Source organism: Ahaetulla prasina, chromosome 2, assembly GCF_028640845.1.
Source record: "Ahaetulla prasina isolate Xishuangbanna chromosome 2, ASM2864084v1, whole genome shotgun sequence".
NCBI classification, from domain to species: Eukaryota; Metazoa; Chordata; class Lepidosauria; order Squamata; family Colubridae; genus Ahaetulla; species Ahaetulla prasina.
The window spans coordinates 210,185,135-210,207,856 of NC_080540.1; the positions used below are offsets into that span (position 1 = coordinate 210,185,135).

The window sequence follows — 22,722 nt, forward strand, 5'->3', positions numbered from 1 at the left end:
ATAGATATTGTCTCAGTTCTCCTTTTGATCCGTGCAATATGTAGTATACGTGTGATATACAATATATGCAATATACTATCTCTGTCTATCTGTCTATACTATAGTCTGTCTGTCTATCTATATCTATCTCTATGATCTATCTATTGAATCTATCTATATTGTATGACTACTATGAAGAGCGATATAAATATTATTATATGTATTATAAAAGTATATATTCATGTAGAACTCTTTTAATAGGATCTACCTATAAGTTTTACTTTTCAAAATTATTATTTGTGTGAATCTTGTAAAACCTTATCATTAGAGACATTATATTCTGCTGTTTTATAAGGAATTCAAACAGATTATATATTTGTCAACTAAACAAACATGGCAAATTTTGCTGCTGAGAAAATGAAGCTGCTCAAAATATCTGAGCTGCTACATTTGCATTTGACTAATGGCTGTCTTTGTTCCTTTGTCTTATCTTTTGTATTTCTGTGTTTCAACTGGTTTAACTGGGCTTAACATTTTTCATCCTTTTCCCAATGTTTCTCCCACTTCTCTCTGCAGCAGCACATTCAACTCCATCTGAACCACCAAGAAAACGTTCTTTTGATAGACTGTATATTTATCAACTGCTATCAATATGGCCCAAGAAAGCAATGCATGGTTCTGCAAATGCTTTTGTCTAATAGTTACAACTCCTGATCATTTGGAAAAGAATAAAAACAAGACACAAAAATACGAAGCTATCCTTCAGTGCTCAAGAGGAAGAATCCCATATGCAAAATACCATCTCCTGCCTTCCCATTTAAAATGAGTTTTCATACCTTGTTTTGTTCATGTAGTTTTCAATCTTGAAGCTTGTTATGTTTGTTTACACACGTACACATTTTACATACAGAACAAACTCGTGTGTCTTCTGTTTCAGTTCATGTTAAGACACTGAATTTATTTTTGGATGGGGAGTTACTAAATATTTTTAAATAAGAACCTTTAGTAACTCTTTAAAAATAGAACAATTATATTAGAGGCCCAAGTTAAAATCAGAAATACACATTTCTGAAAATGAGTTAAAATTGAATTTGTTTTCCTTTGAAATCAAGAGGATTTCCCCCCTTTATTTCAATAGAATCTATGCTTACTTTTGTAATTTGGATCCACTCAGTAGGTGCACATTTCTAGTGAATTGTTTAATGGGATTAGGCTAAAAAGATGTGTTGTTTTTTAACCATTCTCAGAAAATTTTACTGCTTTCATAATTTGCAAAGAAGCAAAATTTGGTGAAATTTTCATTTAGCAAGAACTTTACAGTATTTTTAGCCTCCCACACTTCCCACATTGCACTTAAAATTATAATGAAATGCCTTTCAAAGGGTTTTTTGTTTTAGATTAGAAGCATGGACAGAAAGCAAGAAGAAATGGTATTTTATTTTAAGACTTACGATTATTAGCTTTCAAGGATTACGGAAGGCACTATTGACATTGGAGAGATTGGGGCTGGCTTCTTCAACCCTCTGGATCGTCTCCTGGAGGCTTTACCCATCCATTTTAAAGCTTTAAGTGAGAAATGTAAAATTTACATTAATTTTCTCTTTATATTGAAAATGCTAAAACTCCCCCATCAAAAATTCCATTTTGCTACTCTTGGACATTCTGTAGCCTTGGGCTGCAAACTTCTAACCCCTGGTGTTCTATGATCCTCAAAGAAAAAGACACCATTACATTTTCTGTTCAAAAATAAAATTGTTTACAAAACAAAACAAAACAAAAAAACAACCAAAAGAATTTTGTAAGCAAAATGCAAGAGAAAAGTTTCTTTCATGGAAGTAAACTTTGGGCAAATCAACACACTCTCAAATCCAGGGAACTTCTAACTCAGATGTATTTGTCCTTAGAACTTTGTTTTAAATATAGTTTTTGACTTATGATTTTAAGAAATAATTGGTAGAAACCAGTTAACCAGAAATGTTTACAGAACTTTGATGATCATCTGAGTATTAAAGAAAAGCATTTATTTTTCACTGAGTTATCCTTTTCTTCCTTATTTTGAAATGGGTTTTAGTAATTTTTCACATCACACAGGCTTCCTTCCTGAGGTTAAATGTATGGCCTATTAGAGTGATAAAAATATGTATACATTTGAAATGATTCAGTTACAAGTAACTTACATAATTATGGAAAACATACTTGTTTTTTTCTCTCTCGCTCGTTTTCCAATCAAAAACATGAGCTATTGCTATCATATACTCCTTGGCGCTTTGACAAATGTAAGAGCCCTCCCAGACTTCTAGTATCACTGTCTGATGTCTACATATAGATCACCTTTGGCGAACCTATTGGATATTTTCATTTTTAACTTGATACAATTCTGCAAAGAAATTTAGAACTTTATCGTTGCTATTTTGTCCTAATTTTCGCATCTCGGCACCCATCTCCCTACTGCAGGCATCAGAAATTTTCTTCCCAAGCACCCGATATGTTCAATTTTTAAAAACAGTAACCAGCCCCATTTTTAAGCATCAAATTACAACCCAAGTCTTGTCTCAGTGAAGGATTTTGCATTCGGGTTGAAAAAAATTTGGCTGCCCGGCCACGCACGTCCTGAATGGAATGGAACATTTAGGTGCCGACCCTTGGCCACACCCGCTTCACTCCCAGCCAACTGCCGTTACTGAACCAAAACGGGCTTTCCTCCTCCACTGGCCCTCCTTGTGATTTTTCATTACCAATGCCTTCCCTGTCCTCCACCCCCAGCTCTTCATCCTGGTCCATTCCCCAAGGCATGATTTTACCTTTGTGTTTTGCTGCTCTGGACAAGTAGTTGCCAGCCAATCAAGCGGCGGATGACAGCAATGATGCTGGGCAGGCAACACGTGATTAACGGCAGTGCACAGCAGGGATTGGAGGGGCTGGAGGGGCGCAGCGTGAAATGGGCAGGGGATCGGGCTAAATGCGGAAAGATGCAGAAAGACCAAAATCTGGCCTTTCTTCATTTAGCTTAAATTGCTGATTAATCTGGCTTCCCTGTGCAGCTGCAAAATTGCAGCAATAAAATAATAATAATGCACTAAGCAGTCAGAGGAAGCTGTTGGCTGCCAGGAGTTTAATCCTCTTTATTAGCACGGAGCAACAGTAGGAATTGGTAAATGACACCAGCTTCCAAGTTTCACCAGGCTATAAAGAAGAGACAAGGCAAAGCCTGAAAGCCCCCTGAGCTTGTCACAAATGTGGAATTGGTTGCAATGCCCAAGTTGGCCGGCTTCATGTATTCTCCGTTCCGCTGGTTCCAGGTCACGTGAAGGTGTCTTGGCTGTGTGGGATTTGTGTGTGCAGGCCAATATAGCTTCCAAACTGCTTTTATGCTTGCATGAGAGGTGGAACCGGGTGGGGTTGCAAATCCAGGTTAAAGCTGGGGTGGCCGGCTTGACTACTCCTCACTCACCCTCCCTACGCCACTCACCTTTATCATGTGTCTTGGAAGATGCAGGGATTCGCCCATCCCCACTGGCAAGGGAAGAATGGCAGGGTGGTTTCCTATTCCAACTGGCAACAGATGCTTGCCACACAACCACAGCCCCATTATCCGCCGCGCATGCCAATGTGCCTCCAGTGCAGGGGTGAAATCCAGCAGGTTCTGACAGGTTCTGGAGAACTGGTAGTGGAAATTTTGAGTTGTTTGGAGAACTGGCAAATACCACCTCTGGCTGGCCCCAGAGTGGGGTGGGAATGGAGATTTTGCAGTATCCTTCCCCCAGGAGTGGGGAAGGAATGGACATTTTGCAGTATCCTTCCCCTGCCACACCCACCAAGCCACGCCCACAGAACCGGTAATAAAAAAAATTGGATTTCACCACTGCCCCAGTGCCATCTCTGGCCACCCTCATCCCTGACCTCCAACATCAGGAATTTTCTTTCCTGGGCATCCAAGATGGTTGATTTTTAAAAACAGTAATCAGCACCCCATTTTGAAGCATGAAATTCATCCTGACTCTCATCCCGGTGTTTGATTTTGCATTTGGAATGAAAATTTTTTGGCCTACTGGCCACCTATGTCCCTGACCCCTGGCATCAGGAATTTTTTTCCCCGGTTATCCAATACGGTTGATTTTTAAAAACAGCAACTACCCATTTGTGAGCATGAAATTCCACCCCGAAGCTTGTCCCAGCATCTGTTTTTGCATTCAGGGTAAAAAAAAACACCTTGACTTCCTGGCTAAGGGAAAGGGAAAGGTTCCCCTCGCACATATGTCCTAGTCATTCCTGACTCTAGGGGGCGGTGCTCATCTCCGTTTCAAAGCCGAAGAGCCAGTACTGTCTGAAGCCGTCTCTGTGGTCATGTGGCTGGCATGACTCAATGCCAAAGACGCACGGAACGCTCTTACCTTCCCACCAAAGGTGATCCCTATTTTTCTACTTGCATTTTTTACCTGCTTTCGGACTGCCAGGTTGGCAGAAGCTGGGACAAGTAACAGGAGCTCACCCCATTATGCGGCACCAGCGATTTGAACCGCTGAACTGCCAACCTTTCAATCGACAAGCTCAGCATCTTAGCCACTGAGCCACTGCATCCCAGTGACTTCCTGGCTATTTGCACCCTAACCCATCTTTAAGTGTGAAATTTTTCCCCGAACCTCCTCTCAGCATCCATTTTTGTGTTCACTTTGAAAAAAAGTTGATTAATCGACCCCTCGCTTAGCAACAAAAATTTTGGGCTCCGTTATGGTCGTAAGGCAATCAAGTAAAAGGCTATACAGGGCAGTTTTACTTGTAAAAAAGACTTTCTTCGCTAGGAAAAGACGTTCCTCAAGGCAGCGTTCTTGGACCAACACTCTTCATACTATACATAAATGATCTTTGTGACCATATCTCAAGTAATTGTGTTCTCTTTGCTGACGATGTCAAACTATTTAACACCACAGACAATACATCTACCACCTTGATCATCTAACCGCTTGGTTTAAAACTTGGCAACTCCAAATCTCAACCAGCAAATGCTCAGTCTTACATATTGGAAAAAAAGAACCCAAACACTAAGTACATACTTGATGGACATTACCTTGCAGATGACCCCCACCCTGTTAAAGACCTTGGAGTTTTCATATCAAATGATCTAAGTGCCAAAGCCAACTGCAACTACATAGCAAAAAAGGCTCTAAGAGTTGTAAACCTAATCTTGCGTAGCTTCTTCTCCGAAAACACTACACTACTAACGAGAGCATACAAAACATTTGCTAGACCTATTCTTGAATACAGCTCACCTGTCTGGAACCCTCACCACATTTCTGACATCAATACAATTGAACGTGTCCAGAAATATTTTACAAGAAGAGTACTTCATTCCTCTGAAAACAACAAAATACCTTATCCCACCAGACTTGAAATCCTAGGCTTAGAAAACTTGGAACTCTGTCGCCTTCGACAAGACCTAAGTTTAACTCATAGAATAATCTATTGTAATGTCCTTCCTGTTAAAGACTACTTCAGCTTTAATTGCAATAATACAAGAGCAACCAATAGATTTAAACTTAATGTTAACCGCTTTAATCTAGACTGCAGAAAATATGACTTCTGTAACAGAATCATCAGTGCTTGGAATACTTTTATCTGACTCTGTGGTCTCTTCCCATAATCCCAAAAGCTTTAACCAAAAACTTTCTACTATTGACCTCAACCCATTCCTAAGAGGACCATAAGGGGCGTGCATATATATATATATATGCTTCTCCTAATATTTACTCATATATATGTTCTTGCTTCAAACGCTCTACCATCATCCCAGTGCCGAAGAAGCCCACCATCAAGGAACTGAATGACTACAGACCAGTTGCTTTAACATCTGTAGTCATGAAAACCTTTGAAAGGCTAGTGCTTTCCTACTTGAAAACCATCATGGATCCGCTTTTAGACCCCTTGCAATTTGCATACCGAGCAAATAGATGATGCTGTTAATATGGCTCTGCACTACATCCTACAACATCTTGAGTCTCCAAAGACCTATGCAAGGGTCCTTTTTGTAGACTTTAGTTCAGCATTCAATACCATCATTCCAGATATTCTTCTAACTAAGCTAAACCAGCTATAGGTACTGGAACAGACTTGTAAGTGGATCACAAGCTTCCTAACAAACAGGAAGCAGCAGGTGAAGCTAAGCAAGATCACATCAAATACCTGTACAATTAGCACAGGGCCCCCCCAAGGCTGTGTGCTCTCCCCACTTCTCTTCTCTCTGTATACCAATGACTGCATCTCCAACGATCCATCAGTTAAGCTACTGAAGTTCGCAGATGACACAACAGTGATTGGTCTCATTCGAGACAATGACGAATCAGCATATAGACGAGAGGTCGAACGACTAGCCTTGTGGTGCAACCAAAACAATCCGGAACTGAACACACTCAAAACCGTAGAAATGGTGGTAGACTTTAGGAGAAACCCTTCCATACTTCCACCTCTCACAATACTAGACAACACAGTATCAACAGTAGAAACCTTTAAATTTCTAGGTTCTATCATATCGCAAGATCTAAAATGGACAGCCAACATCAAAAACATCATTAAAAAAGGACAACAAAGAATGTTCTTTCTGCGCCAACTCAGTAAGCTCAAACTGCCCAAGGAGCTGCTGATTCAGTTCTACAGAGGAATTATTGAGTCTATCATTTGCACCTCCATAACTGTCTGGTTCGGTTCTGCAACCCAACAAGAAAAACACAGACTTCAGAGGATAATTAGAACTGCAGAAAAAATAATTGCTACCAACCTGCCTTCCATTGAGGACCTGTAAACTGCACGAATCAAGAAGAGGGCCGTGAAAATATTTAGAGACCCCTCGCATCCTGGATATAAACTGTTTCAACTCCTACCCTCAAAACGATGCTATAGAGCACTGCACACTAGAACAACTAGACACAAGAACAGTTTTTTCCCGAAGGCCATCACTCTGCTAAACAAATAATTCCATCAACACTGTCAAACTATTTCCTGAATCTGCACTACTATTAATCTTCTCATCGTTCCCATTACCAATCTCTTTCCACTTATGACTGTATGACTGTAACTTGTTGCTGGCATTCCTTATGATTTATATTGATATACTGACCATCAATTGTGTTGTAAATGTTGTACCTTGATAGAATAGAATAGAATAGAATAGAATAGAATAGAATAGAATAGAATAGAATAGAATAGAATAGAATAGAATTTTATTGGCCAAGTGTGATTGGACACACAAGGAATGAACGTATCTTTTCTTTTATGTACACTGAGAGCATATGCACCAAGACAAATTCCTTGTGTGTCCAATCACACTTGGCCAATAAAAAATTCTGTTGTATGATACTTATATATATTGTTGTGACAAAATAAATAAATAAATAAAGATTAGCTGTTGCACCCTGCAAGTGGCCAGTAGATGGCGCATTCTGCCTGTGCACTGAGCAAGACTTCGGGAAAGTATAAAAAATAGGAGGGGGGGGGGAAGCCATTGTCAGTTTTATGAGCAAGCTGATGAGACAGAAGTTGGAAAAACAACCACACTTTTCATGTGATGAGCTGTGAGTCATGCCAGTGCTCAGCTGCTGCATGGAGAAGCTGATGTGGCCCTGATAGTCTGCTAGTTTCTATCCAATCAGGGCTCTTTCTCAGGCTTTGAGCAGTGCCGGCCTTAAAGCGAACTTCCCACGTTCTGTTGTAACCAAACCATTAATAACTTTGATGTGCTGCTATCTATAAAATTTCCTAAGCAGAGGATGCGTTGTATTTATGTATCTATTTCTGTTTGGACTTCTTTTATAGACATTTGTCGGTGCTCTGTGGAACCAGGCTGAGCCCTGGAATTTGATATATTTCAGCTTGTGTTTCTAGACATATGAAAAGAGAAGGTGCTGATTTTTACCATACATGTTTAAATACATCTTTTAAAGAAAGAGAAGGCAGAACCAAATCTGTGAACACAATTTAAAAAAAAAAAATTCAAAACAGAAGAAACAAACAGGAAAAAAGGCAAGACAATAAAAGGATAATTACATAAAATATCTGTATGTATATATGATCAAAATTCAGACACTTGGTGACTGACTTTATGATAGTTGCAATGGCCCGGGATCATGTGATCACCTTTTGTGGCCTTCTGATAAAGTCAATGGAGAAGCCAGAATTGCTTAACAACCCTGTTACTAATACTGCTGTGATTCATTTAACTGTGGCAAGAAAGGCCGTAAAATGAGGCAAAGCTCATTTATAAACTGTCTCGCTTAACAACAGAAATTTCAATTCAATTGTGGTCGTACGTCGAGGACTTCTGTACCTGTGTTTGAGAGACTCCTGTGCATGTACCCAAGTGTGGATTTCCATTATTAAATATGGTGGAAATGCTAGCAGCTGCGGGTGCCTCCCTTCTTGGTTCTGTAATCTCAGTACCAGTGGTGAGTTTCAATTTTTTTTACTACCGGTTCTGTGGGCGTGGCTTTGTGGGCGTGGCAGGGGAAGGATACCATAAAATCTCCATTCCTTCCCCACTCCAGGGAAGGTTACTGCAAAATCCCCATTTCCTCCCAATCAGCTGGGACTTGGGAGGCAGAGAATAGATGGGGGCGGGGACAGTCAGAATTTTTACTATCAGTTCTCTAAACTACTCAAAATTTCCGCTACCAATTCTCCAGAACTGGTCAGAACCTGCTGAAACCCAACTCTGCTCAGTATGTATGTGTATGTCTCTGCCTCTAACCAAGAGAGAGGGAGGGAGGGAGGGAGGGAGGGAGGGAGGGAGGGGGAGGGAGGGAGGGAGGGAGAGGGAGAGGGAGAGGGAGAGGGAGAGAGAGAGAGAGAGAGAGAGAGAGAGAGAGAGAGAGAGATCTGTCCGTAAAGGGCCGGTTTAGCTCACGCTGGTAAAGCCTGTTATTAAGAACACAGTAGCCTGCAATTACTGAAGGTTCGAGCCCGGCCCAAGGTTGACTCAGCCTTCCATCCTTTATAAGGTAGGTAAAATGAGGACCCAGATTGTTGGGGGGGCAATAAGTTGACTTTGTAAAAATATACAAATAGAATGAGACTATTGCCTTAAACACTGTAAGCCGCCCTGAGTCTTCGGAGAAGGGCGGGGTATAAATGTAAACAAAACAAAAAATCCCAAAGGTGCTTTACAAAAGGCAACTAGACTTTCCTGGGGTTTTTTTCCCCTTGAAATCATTTCACTTCTCATCTAAGAAGCTTCTTCGCTTCTTGGATGAGAAATGAAACGTTTTCAAGGGGAAAAAAACCTCAAGAAAGTCTAGTTGCTTTTTGGAAAGCACCTTTGGGACAACCATGACCTGGGTGATTGAGGCTCTCCATTGATTTGTGGCCCTATACTGAGCATATCATTTTGCTGATTGGTGAAGCAATCTTTGGCATGAAGAGATGACTTTAAATGTTCTAACACGTTTCTTCTTTCTCTGCCACTCAAAAATCCTGCAATTCTAGAGAGATAGAAAACAGTCAGACAGTTTTCCTCAGAGTTTGAAAGGGAGTATCGACGCAATTTTTGCAATGATGCTATTTCCACATAAAAAGCAGGGATCGGGAGGATTAGGAAAGGTCCCATTGTTTACAGAACTACCTGCAATTTTAAAAAATAATCCCACACTAGGTGGAGCGAGGATTCAAAAGCAATTTTCTAAGGGATAGAAAATTGGGTGGCACATTATTGTGGAATTAAGTAGGACGGTTTTATTGTGGAAGAGCAATTGGCTGACTGGAATAGCATGTTGCAGGGCGAGAATAAGTTTATCTGAGTTGCAAATCTGAGATGTTGCACTGATGACTGGACAAAAAGGGATTTGGGCAAGAGAATAATGAAAATAATGACAGAAAGATAAGTCTCAGTCTGCGTCATATGAAATAACAATGAGTCAGCTCTGTAAAGAGAGACACTATTCTTAACAGTGGTCATAGGGCTGAAAAGCCCTTTGTCAGAAGATATTTTTAATAAAGTCAGAAGATATTTTTAATAAAGAATGATTATCTTCTCATGAAGATAATGCCATTGCATGAAAGCACTTTAATGCAATTTAATGGCGAACTACAATGGCCCCTATTTCCCTCTCAAACAGAGGGAAGCAGGGATGTAGTCTGCCACGCCTTGTCTAACTTCTGTATGTCTATCGAGATTCTCAGTCATCTAAGTCATGGTTGTCCCAAGGGTGATTTTTTGACAGGCAACTAACTGGATTTTGTTCTTTCCTTGAAGAGGTTTCATTTCTCATCCAAGAAGCTTGGATGACAAGTTTCAGAAATTAAGAAGCTTCTTGGATGAGAAGCAAAATGTCTTTAAGGAAAAAAACAAAGTCTAGTTGCCTTTAAAAAAAAGCACCTTTGGGACTTAAATTTCTATAGCATCAGTATTGTTTTGACCTTTATTAAATACAAATGCCATCACCAGTCCTCATCTACTAGCCTATTTCAGTTTTGCTCCATGCAGACAATATGTATTTCCTCGTGGCCTTCACAGTTGCCAAGGAAATACACTGCAGAATACAGAAATACACTAGCATCCTTTTGTTTTCGGGAAAATGTAAAAATAAATTACTAATAATTTAAACAAAGGTCCTACATTTTTTACCAAAAAGGGTTTTGACCTTTTTTTCATAATTGGAAAGAGTCACTTGTTGAGATGGGTGGCCACACAAATTGATTGACTGAATGAATAAATAGATTTAATGTTAAATCTATAGAGCAATTCAAGGACTTTGAATAGTAATTCACTTCCAGCCATTGAACTCTGGAGTCACCACATAAGTCAGCTTTTGTTCAGAGCACAAAAATGTCTCAGTATCTGATTTTCAAGTCGTAAAGGGTTTGATTGCCTGCAGTGATCAAATTATTTAAAGCAACAGTCTTCAGTTTGCTGTTGCAAGTTGTGCAACTCTGTATTTAACTGGGATGCCTCTACCTTGGGAGCAATTCAACTTTTGAAGACTCTGCTTTGTGTCCCTTGATCAACAACATATATACTCCCTTAGCTGGATCTTAACTGAATCTTTTTTTGAGGTTCACTAACAGTTTGCAGACTTAAATTCTGGTTAAAAAAAAAAATTGCGCCCAGCCTACACATTTTAGGTGTTTAATATTTTTCTTTAAAAAATAGATTTGAATTTGACTTATTGTAGGTGCCTCCTCACCCACCCCCAGCTATATGTTCTGTGGAGTGTAGATAGAGTCTTGACATAACTTAAATGGGAAGTTTTAGGCTTAGCTGTCCAAAATTATAGAGAAGAAATTTCATACGTCTATTGTCTCAGGCTTATGTGTCTCCTATTTTTCATACCTGTTCTTATCATATTTTCTCGTCCTACATAAAAAAGTTTCTTCATTGCTGTGATTTCATGGCCTGCTCTTAACGGTTACTGTTATATATTGTACCATATCATATCTTCTCCTGGTTATTTTTGTGTGTGCTCAAAGAACAAGGTTAAATCTACAAGGCATAAGCTACCAAGTTACCCTTCTATTACAACTGGTGTCTTGAAGTCACTGACCCACTTATTGGTAACTTTCCCCATTTATCATCTGGGATTACAGATCAGCCATTGCAAGATCAGCAGACTGAAATATCTAAGAAAGCCACAAAATATTTAGCTGTACTAACAGCCATCAGAAACCAGGGTGCTTGCAGTATAACTAGCTAAGCTCAAGTTGTTTGTTTGTTTGTTTATTTATTCAAACATTCAATTTCTATAGCTGCTCGTCTCAGTCCATGACCCCAGTCAGCTTACAGTTCAAAAAATACATTATGGTTAAAACACTAAAAACTTTTTGAAACAATAACAAAACAATAAAAACAAACTAAATATACCTGATCAGTTAGCAATACAGCCAGGAAAATGGGCCCTTCACAAATTTAGCACCCTAGGCTTGGGAACGTAGCCAGGTTTTCAGGGCCTTGCGAAAGACTAACAGGGTTGGGAGCAGGGGTAGGTTCTACTTACCTTTACTACCAGTTTGCAACGGGACTGCGCACTTGCACATGCAGAAGCTTTTGCGCATGCACAGATCACCCATGATGATGTTGTGGCGGGTGGGCAGAGCCTCCCGCCGGTTTTACTACGGGTTCTATAGAACCAGACTGAACCAGGGGCAACCCACCACTGGTTGGGGGGCATTCTGACCTCCAAAGGGAAAAAGCAGGGGCCTCTTCACTCATTTTTACATTTGTTAACCCTTTTATTAATCTGTGTATAAAAACTTACTACTTGTTACAGTATTCTTTGGTTGAGTTAGCTTTAGACCATGATATTGACCTTTGCTAGTTAACAAATGCCTCGGTTTGCTTCCTTCAATAATACAGTTCCATAGAATTGGGTTCTTTTGGTCTATGGCCATTTGGCAAATAAATAAATGAAGGCATGTAAATATGGCCAGTCTAGGAAAAAGCAGAGGGATATTTCAGACGCAGGAAGTTGTCTAACGCTGCCTAAATTGACTGCTGACCTATGGGGCAGGAATGATGCTTTCCTTGGTTGGCTTGACTGTTTGTAACATTTAGTTTCCATTCTTAAGCTCTAGCTTTAGGACACCTTAGTCCTACCTAACAGATTTTATTACATCACTGAGGTAGGGACAAGTCTATGTGGTTATGCAGAGCTGCTTTTTGCTTCAAAGGAAAAAGATTAATCCTCCCAAAATTGAGCTTCAGGGGAAGGCTGTCTGTGCATCAGATATGTGAGGAGTGTACTTAACCAAGCTCACAATATAATTGATAGGTATTCCGATCTCCACCTATGTTTGAGGACAAAGGATTTCAACCCAATGCTGACCTCACCAAATTCTTATTTCTCTTAAATGAAAGTGAACTCTCTTTAGTCAGCGTAAATGTGATTTGCACTTCCGGCTTTAGAAACCATCTATGCTGCAGCGGTCAGTTTGGAGGGTAATGCTCTGATTTGTATTTGTTTCTCTCAAAGAAAGCAATGTAGAACAGCTCCTTAACGTTTTAGAGAGGAAGAATTAAATGAAGTTTTGATGATAGGAAAGATGTGGAGAAACATGATTCCAATCTGAGAAAGAATAATAAATCTTTTCCTCTGATGCCCCCTGAAGGATTTTTAACAGGGGTGAAATCCAGCAGGTTCTGACAGGTTCTTGAGAACTGGTAGGGGAAATTTTGAGTAGTTTGGAGAACTGATGGCAGAAATTTTGAGTTGTTTGGAGAACCGGCAAATACCACCTCTGGCTGGCCCCAGAGTGGGGTGGGAATGGAGATTTTGCAATATCCTTCCCCCTGGGAGTGGGGAGGGAAAGGGGATTTTGCAGTATCCTTCCCCTGCCATGCCCACCAAGCCACACCCACAGAACTGGTAGTAAAAAATTTGGATTTCACCACTGATTTTTAATATAGGAATATGTGTGCTTTCATAGAATCTTGGTTTGCAAATGCTGCTTTTGGAAATGCAAGCACCATCATGTTAAAACTACAGTAAGATTTCCATCTCTGGGTTGAAAAAAATCCAGATGCTACTAGAGGATAGAATCTAGTGACTAGGAACTGATCCCACAAACTCCTTTTAGCTGAGGGTTACCAGATAGCTGAACAAGCAAAGATGGAAACATACAATTGGAAAGAAGGACAAAGGAGGGGGAAGAGGAACGTACTGTTTACCTTTCTTGGCATCCACAACAAAAATTACAGTGAAACTGGACTTTTAATGAATGTACTTTTTCCAGCATCCAAAAGACTGTTCCCCCCCCCCGCCCAATTTGCAACATTTTCCCAATAAGTCTTTATTTTCAGGAATACATGCTAGCAATTATATAGAATCTTAAATGTCATTCTTTTCAAGCTTGACCACAGAAACCCATGACAAGATCACACGATCTACAGACTCCAGTGACTGCAAATTTGAAGGGGCTGGATTAAAGCCAAATAGAGGAGTCAGGAAATAAATTAAATAATGTAAAACCAGACTGTTGAGTCTGTCAACAGATGAGGAAAAGAAACTTACAAAGTCACAATTTATTAAAGTTTGAATGACTACTGTTGTGGAAATAGTCCAAAAAAAAAAAAAGACAACCTCAAGATACTCTCAAAGCTGGACAATATGGCCTCCTTTTAAGGAAAGTCTGGTAACCCTACTGTATCGGAATAATCCGAAAGGAGACTAACCATGACTAAAACTGAGTTCCTGTCAAACCATTACAAGCTGATACCTTTGCGGATTCTGCTGGCTGAGAAGTTGGCTTGACAGAACAATTGGCTGACTTTCTTGGGTACAGCTGAGGTGGGAACTATGGAGGGATTGAAGGAGGGAGCCCAAGTCTACAAAAGTCAAATCCCAACTGGCCATCAGTAGAGGTGGTTGAGAGAAGAATAGGGGCTTGTCAATTCTGTCCCTCAGGCTTCCTGAGAAGAGCAGCTGTCCCCCAACCTTTCCGGCTCCACAGAACTGGCCGTGGCGGTGGCAGAGGGGAGGGGATGGTTTCGCGTGTGCCTGTGTTTGCACAAATGGAGCTACATGTGTTTGCCTACCCCTTGTATGGCCTGGTTCCCTATTTATTTATTTATTTTTATTTTTATTTATTTATTTTATTAAATTTCTATACCGCCCTTCTCCCGAAGGACTCAGGGCGGTGTACAGCCAAAATAAAACACAGAATATATACAATTAAAAGAATTTAAAATGAACTATTACTATGCGGCCGATAATTAAAACATTTAAAAATTTAAAATATTATTAAAACCCACGGACTGGTAAATGGGCCACGGACTGGTACCAGTCCGTAAACTGGGGGTTGGGGACTCCTGGGTTAGAGGAACCTACTATGCATGGCTCCAGCCCATTTAAAGGAGACATTCTGTTCTGTCAAAGGACTTTCTTGGTTTGTTATCCGTACCATCTATTATATCTATCAACTGAAGCCTTTGAATGTTTTCCCTTTATGCTTTTCTCTTCCTTTCCTGTTCTCCTTCCACTTTTTAAAAACTGGATTCTAGTTGGAATTTGAGCTATGGAGCTTCCTGGGTTTCTGTTGATCCTGGAAGCCAGAGGGATGAGAACTAAAAGTGAATTTATACTCTTAATTTCCTCTCAATATCTGCTTGTGTGGTGCCAAAACTGTCATTTGTAACTTGTTTAGCTCTCCCTTCTCACCCTAAAGAGCTGCATTACAGCACAGAGACCCAGATTGTTAACATTAACCAAACCCCCGTCTGATTAACTATGCATATTCAGAATTGTCCTCTAGAAGTTCAAAACCTATTAAATACAAATACTGCCATATCTACAAGAAGCAAAACAGAATTCAGTGCTCAGATTCTATCTGGGAACAAGGCCTACTTTGTTGTGACAAAAGCACCATATTTTGGAAGCAAAATACTTTTAGGATGTCAAATCAGCTTCTGTAGTGTGTAATTTGGATGTGCCCAAGGGGTTCTTAATGGATCACTATTTTATTTATATTGGTAAATAGACAAAAACTCTGTACAAATACTCTATTTATACCTTCCAGCTAACAATTTCTAAGAAAACACGGTAAACATAAATTAACATGGATACTGGAAATATTCTGTCATTCCAACATTCCTCCTGTAAAGAGGGGGCCAATTTGCTTTTTCCCTAATCCAGGGGTCTCTCAAATTTAGCAAATTTAAGACTTGTGAACTTGAACTCCCAGAATTCCCCAGGCAGCTGCTGGCTGTGGAATTCTGGGAGTTGAAGTCCACAAATCTTAAAGTTGCCAAGTTTGGAGATGCATGCCTTAATCTTTTGACACTTTTCCCAGCCATTTCCCTCCTATTCCCCCCCCCCCCGGCTGCCCAGTTGTTAGCCCATGGACTCAAGTCATGAGATCCATCTGACATTACAACACCAAGGCTAAAATCTTTCTTTTTTTTACTACATCCTTGCAAAGACTGAAATTTCAATTGCTATTTGTTGCCAAAGAGCCTTGGTTGCACAGTGGCTAGAATGCACTATTGCAGGCTAATTCTGCTGACCACCAGCTGTTCGATCCTGACCAGCTCAAGGTTGACTCAGCTTTCCATCCTTCCGAGGTGGATAAAATGAGGACCCAGATTGTTGGGGGCAATATGGTGATTCTGTAAACTGCTTAGAGAGGGCTGTAAAGCACTACTGAAGTGATATATAAGTCTAAGTGCTATTGCTGATGCCATTCTGAATGAAATGCAGAACAAATGATTTGAGGAGGCTGGGATGCTGCAGCTGAAACTGAAAAATATTTTGACATCTGGGAGTTTGGAATATTGTCCTTTATAATTACAAAATGTGCTTTTCTGCATTGTCATTATTTTTCATCTTGACTTCTATGACAAGGAGATGTCCATTTTTAGTATGTTTTTTCCTGCTTTATTACTCCATTAAAAACAATTTTAGATGGATCTCTTACGACACTGTGGATTTCCATATACTTCCTTCTGTACATCCTGTTACTGTACATTTATGGCACAATTCATCAAGATATTCTCAAGCAGCAGTCATTTTGATGGATTGGTTGTTTGTTTGATCATGTGTTATGAACTCAGTGTCAATCCTTAGCAATCATTGAGATATATTTGCTCCATGAAGATCTGTCCCTAATCTGTCCTCTTCTCCCTTCTGATAATTTTTTGAAGGTACATTATCTAGTGGCATGACGGATGTGAGGAGGCGAAGGATGAAAACCGTTGTGGTTCAGCAGGATGGAAAACCAGATCCTGGTCAGTACAGATGATTGCTTGGTTTCACAGGAATCTGCTGAAATGCAAGTAGCTAACATGACTGGACACAGTACAAGGCCTAGAGGATAATAGAGTAGATGTTTACACGGAGGCTCTCAAAAATGTATTTATATCTATAATTCCATTTGGACCTCACCCAACTCTAACTAGCTCTGAATGGTTCGCAAATAATGACATAAAACTAATGTAAACCAAAATACAGACACAAAATAAAAATAACAAAGGCACCCTACCAAAGGGATCCCCCCCGCATAGAGCTCAGCCCATAGAGCTCAGTTCAAAGCCTGCAAGAACAACCAGCTCTTTAAGACTTGCCTTCAAAAACTGAGAGTTTTATGGATTTTGGGGGATGGTCTCTCATTGCCAACAGGAAGGCCTTTGGCACAGAAAAGAGGCTTCAGCGTGTCCTGATAGAGCATATTGTTTAGTTGAAGAGACCAGGAGCATGCTAACTCTGGCAGGACATACCCACTGGGCATAAATCATGTGAAAATAGACAGCCCCTCAAATAACCATGCCTTATACCATGGAGGGCTCCATAGGTAATAACCAAGATATTCAATGACCTTGAAATCTACTTGATCTGTCAGAGTGTTGGATCACTGAAAATAGCTCGGTACTTTTGTTAGATCACATGAAGAGATCTGCTGGATCTAAATTTATATTCTGTATTAAGATCTTGTTGGAAAGTAATCAGATAGTCAGGAGAAAGATGTCTTCTCTCACAGAAGTTCCTGAGCAGCTGACATTTCAAATACATGACTTATTATTCATGCTAACAGCCCAATCCATCATAAATTTGTCAGGTCTCCTTTTCAAGTTTGTTGTTGTTAGTTGCATAGTTGTGTCCGACCCATCGTGACCCCATGGACAAAGTTCCTCCAGGCCTTCCTGTCCTCTACCATCCCCCGGAGTCCATTTAAGCTCACACCCACTGCTTCAGTGACTCCATCCAGCCACCTTGTTCTCTGTCGTCCCATTCTTCTTTTGCTCTCAATTGTTCCCAGCATAAGGCCCTTCTCCAGTGAGTCCTTCCTTCTCATTAGGTGGCCAAAGTATTTGAGTTCCTTTTCAAGTTACTGCATGCGAAATCATACAATACACTTAGAGGAAGGACATGCCATGAGTACAAATCTCCTCTTATTTACAGAAGTGGGTGGAATGCACCATCCAATTCATTAATACTTTCTCTCCATTTTTTGATCCCATTACTGTCAAACTGGTGGAGGTTGAGTAGAGCTGTAGTTAAAAAACACAAACCCCCAAAACTGGAGAAAGGCTGTCACAGACTTACAACATGATTCAGACAATCCAACCCTGCTTATGTTTTTACCTGTCCCTTCAATCTTGATTGCAGAAAATATGACTTTTGTAACAGAGTTGTTAATGCTTGGAACACACTACCTGACTCTGTGGTCTCTTCTCAAACTCCCAAAAGCTTTAATCAAAAACTGTTTACCATTGACCTCACCTCATTCCTAAGAGGACTATAAGGGGCGTGCATAAGAGCACAAAAGTGCCTACCGTTCCTGTCCTATTGTTTCCTTTCATTATATATATGCTTATATGTTGTATAATTGCTTCATGCTTATGCTTATATATACTGTTGTGACAAAATAAAAAAAAGAAAAGAAAAGACCTATTAAACCTTGTGAACTGAGAAAAAGCGTGTAGCCTCTGAAATTTATCACTGCATGCGTTTTCCAACTCTGTGATTCCAAATACAGCCAGTAGATGGTGCTCAGGAATTTCTAGGGTGGCTTCAGGACAATCCGGTTCCCTCTGTGTTTTGTTTTGTTTTAATTCATAGTAAGCCAACCAAGATGTTGTGGTGGGCTGCGAGCCAATCTATCAAGTTAAAGAAAGTAATGTAAAGCTTCCTTTGTGCATGTTCGGCTTCTTTAAATATGGTAAAGTAAAATGGCAACTAATGAAAGGAAAAATAAAAGGGAGCCAGTTTGATCTAGTGGTTAAGGAAACAGGCTATCTTACTCAGAAAAAGGAAAACAGAAACAGAATAATAGAGTTGGAAGGGACCTTGGAGATCTTCTAGTCCACTCTCCTGCTCAAGCATGAAACTCTATACTATCTCAGACAAGTGGCTATCCAATCTCTTCTTAAAAATCTTCAGTGTTGGAGCACCACAACTTCTGGAGGCAAGTTGTTCCACTGATTAATTGTTCTTAACAAGAAATTCCTCTAGGTTGCTTCCCTCCTTGATTAGTTTCCACCCATTGCTTCTTGTCCTACCTTCAGATGCTTTGTAGAATAGCTTGACTCCCTCTTCTTTGTGGCAGCCCCTCCAATATTGGAACAGTGCTATCATGTCACCCCTAGTCTTTCTTTTCACTTGACTAAAAGTAAAAGTAAAGGCTTCGCCTTTCCAGTTGTGTCTGGCTCTAAGGGGAGGTGCTCATCTCCATTTCCTAGCTGAGGGAACTGGCATTGTCTGCAGACATTTCTGTGGTCATGTGGCCAACATGGCTGTATTCCAAGACACATGGAATGATATTACCTTCTCACTGAAAGGGTACCTATTTTTCTATCACATATGCATCCTTTTCGACTGCTAGGAGGGCAGTTGAGGCAAGTAACGGGAGCTCATCCTGTCGCCCTTGGGTCTCAAACCCAGGCTGCCAGCTTTCCAGCTGACAAGCTCAGCATCTTTACTCTCTCAGCCATCGTACCCCTAGATCACTAGACTAGACTAGATCACATCACTAGACTAGACATACCCAATCCCTGTAGAAAGTAGAAAGTGGGAGACTGTGAGTTCAAGTCCCACCTTAGCCATGAAAGCCTGTTGGGTGACTTTGAGCCAGTCAATCTCTCTCAGCCCAGCTCACAAAAATAAGGAGGAAGAAAGTGTATTGGATACATACACTGCCTTGGGTTATTTATAAAAATAATGAAGGCAGGAGACAAATAAAATAAAGATAAGAATAAGAATACAATTATGGGCAAAAGGGTGGAAGCTGAAGATGGAAATTATTTTCTGTGCTAATATTGAATTGTTTTGTTAGGTATCACATGCTTTGACCATAACCCAAGAGGTCATTCTTCTGTTGCCATGACATCCTTTCAACAGTTGCCTGGATCTTCCTCCATACACCACATTCACTTTTGTGTATACTCACACATACCCGTTGCTATCAACTCAGAGACATTGTGTACACATAAACAAAGGGTATGTTAGCTTTTCTCAGGTAAAAAATGATGCCTGCGTTTTGAATGGCATGCCACTATTCAAACTCTTAAAGGGTGGTCAATCCAAAACAATATGAATGGATTTTATGTACATGCTTAAATTAAAATGAATTGAATCCAAACCTTGACTGGCCTTCTGCTTTTGAGCTGGAATATAACTATTCTCTTATATTCCAGACTAAATATTGTAGGGAATTTTCTTGCGCTTTCTAATTTTAGTGCTGCTCTCAAATTGGGTCAGCATTATTGGTGCTCTTGTTTGTTGCTTGTAGTTGTTTCTAGATCTGATGAGGCCCGTGGAATTGAGACATGTGGTGGCAATGGGCAATAATGTCTTTTATCAGCTTCAAAGGGCATAAACGAACATATCCTCTGTAAGATAGGGAGTGCAAATAGAACAGGCGGGACTCTGTAATCCATTTCAGCACTTTATTTCCAGTCGTAATCAGGAACAAGATTTGCCAGATCTCTCTTTTTAAAGGGTTCTGGTAGTCTTGCCAGCCACTGACAGTGGTTTATTTTTCCCGCTGCTAGGTTAGCCAATCAGTGGCGGACATGCAAATAGGTGCTCCGTACGTCCGTATGTAACATCGTCAGCTATGCATCAACACTGCATTATGTTGTATACAGGTCTGTGACTTGGAAATCTTAGAATGCAATCAATAGGCTTCTTGTTAGGGCTAAAGTGTAGAGAGGGGCACTGGGTGATCATATAGCCTTATGAGGCTCACCAGGTCTTCTCCATTTTGTGGTTTCTACAGCACAAAATCTTCTGCTCCTAGCAGGAATGTTGGAACTAATGGCATAATATTTTGCTATTTTCAAATGGAAAACAGATGGGTAATATAGTGTAAGTCCTAAAATAAGCATGTCTGTGTAAGGAGAACAAAAGAAAAAAATGCAGGTTTCTTAAAGCCAGCTCTATACATATGTATAATGTGGTCCAACACTCCATACAAGCTTCGGTCACCGTCAAATGTCAAATGCATCACTGGGCTGGAGAGATGGGTTGTCCTGTGCCAGTTAACCAGTTGCCAGAGTATTTCTGGACTTACTTGAGCTAAGTCATCTGAAGAACTGGTTACAAAAGAATCAATAGCTCACCCAGCAAAACTCCAGTTAAATACTAGATGGCAGCAAAGAGAAAACTGAACCTGCAAATCTTGAGGGGGCCCTCTAGTGATCAGTCATATTTTTGCAGTTCAGATTTTGATAGCCATAAGCTATGCCTTCACTAAGATCCCACAGATTGACAGCCTGTCTGCTAGCCTGTTATTTCTCCTCAATAATATATCACAGGATACACTTTTTCTTGCATTTAAAGTCTTCACAGATTTCACTATTTATTTATTTACATTCTTATGTTTTGGCCATTCAATTTACATATGGCTGTCCATCTTACATTTGTGACTCATAGTGGCTTACAATTAAAAAATAAACAATACCAACCAACCAATCAAAAATAAATAACAGCCATACAAATTTTAAAAGCAATTGAACAATTAAAAGCATATAATACAATCAATGGGGGAGCATCGAAAATTTAAGAACACTAGAGGCATTTTAGGGGCTCCACGCCATTCTCTGATCAGACCAGGTGGCAAAGCCAGGTCTTCAGGTCAGCCCAGAAGGCCATCGAGGTTGATTTTGGGGAAAATGATATTCTAGGATGGGTGCAGCAGCAGAAAAGGTCTTCTTTTTGGGTTCCACCAAATGACACTCGTTAGTGGACAGAATTTGCAACAAGCCCCTTCTTTGGACCTAATGGGATGGATAATTGTAACTGCAGAGAGGCCATCCTTCAAATAACCTTTCCCTTCCCTTCCCTTTTTCAATATTTCTTTTCAAAAAAAGAAACATTTGAAAGGCAACGGCAGAAACATGGGAGGCACACAATTTACTGTATTTTTCTGAGTATAAGCACACTTTTTTCCCTCCTGAAAGAGGCTGAAAATTTGGGTGTGTCCCGAATTTATGTAACCCCGCCCACCTGCCGGCCCCCACCCTTTGACCTCTGCACATCCTCTTCCTGGCTGCAGAGATTGCCACCGACAATGGCTTGTGTTTTTGGGCTCTGCGCATCGCGTTTTCAGCCTCCAAACGCTCTGTTTGAGAGCCCTCCAAGGCTGTGGGGATCACCAAAGCACATCGCCACCAATTGCTGCCCAAAAACACAATGCGTGTGGAGGCTGACAACATGACATGTGGTGCCCAAAATGGCTACCCGGAACAGCTGTTGCCTTCTCTTACCCTTTCTGCACTTCACCTGCTTTAGTCACTGGAACTCCCTCCAACAATCAGCTGTGCTTTAGAAGCTGTTTTTTAGCCTCAACTAGCTCCAACCTCAAAACCAGCAAGCGAACTAATGTGCTGAAGCTGGGCAGGCTAAGGGCTAGCCAGATGAATACCTGGTAGGCAGAATTTTGTTTTTCCTATTTTCTTCCCCAAAAACTATGTTGTGACTTATACTCCGGTGAGTCTTATACTCTGAAAAATATCATATTCTCTTTTATTTTTTTGAAAAGGGTAAATTCTCACAGCAGAACAATTGACTTCAATCAAAGTGTTCTACCTGCCTGTTCTACCTGCCTATTCCACCTGAATTGTTTTCCTGTGATCATGGTCAGTCTAGATTCTGCCTCGGATGAAGTATAAAGGAGTATCTCCAATGCTCCCATGTATGTACCTTGGCCAAATATTATTTGAAAACAACTAACTAAAGAAGGAGGAGAAGCAGGAGTATTCAATTTTTCCATCTTTTGGTTTTTATCTCTTATTGCTTGCCATGACATTCTTTTCTTTCTATACCAAGGAAAAGA

General features: G+C 40.3%; 1 protein-coding gene and 1 long non-coding RNA gene across 4 annotated transcripts in view; one reads left to right on the forward strand and one right to left on the reverse strand.

The window, feature by feature from the left end:
* The window catches only part of SUSD1 (sushi domain containing 1), a 37,820-nt gene extending 35,830 nt beyond the window's left edge, over positions 1 to 1,990 (forward strand). For all 3 annotated transcript variants that reach the window (XM_058171077.1, XM_058171079.1, XM_058171078.1), the window contains one exon: positions 556 to 1,990. In XM_058171077.1, coding sequence (XP_058027060.1) covers positions 556 to 577 — 22 coding nt within the window. In that variant the 3' untranslated portion in view covers positions 578 to 1,990. The remainder of the gene's footprint in view (positions 1 to 555) is intronic.
* Positions 1 to 22,722, reverse strand: part of LOC131192179 (uncharacterized) — a 114,395-nt gene that overhangs the window by 17,655 nt on the left and 74,018 nt on the right. Inside the window, exon 3 of the long non-coding RNA XR_009153658.1 lies at positions 1,431 to 1,542. This is a non-coding gene — a long non-coding RNA (uncharacterized LOC131192179). The remainder of the gene's footprint in view (positions 1 to 1,430; positions 1,543 to 22,722) is intronic.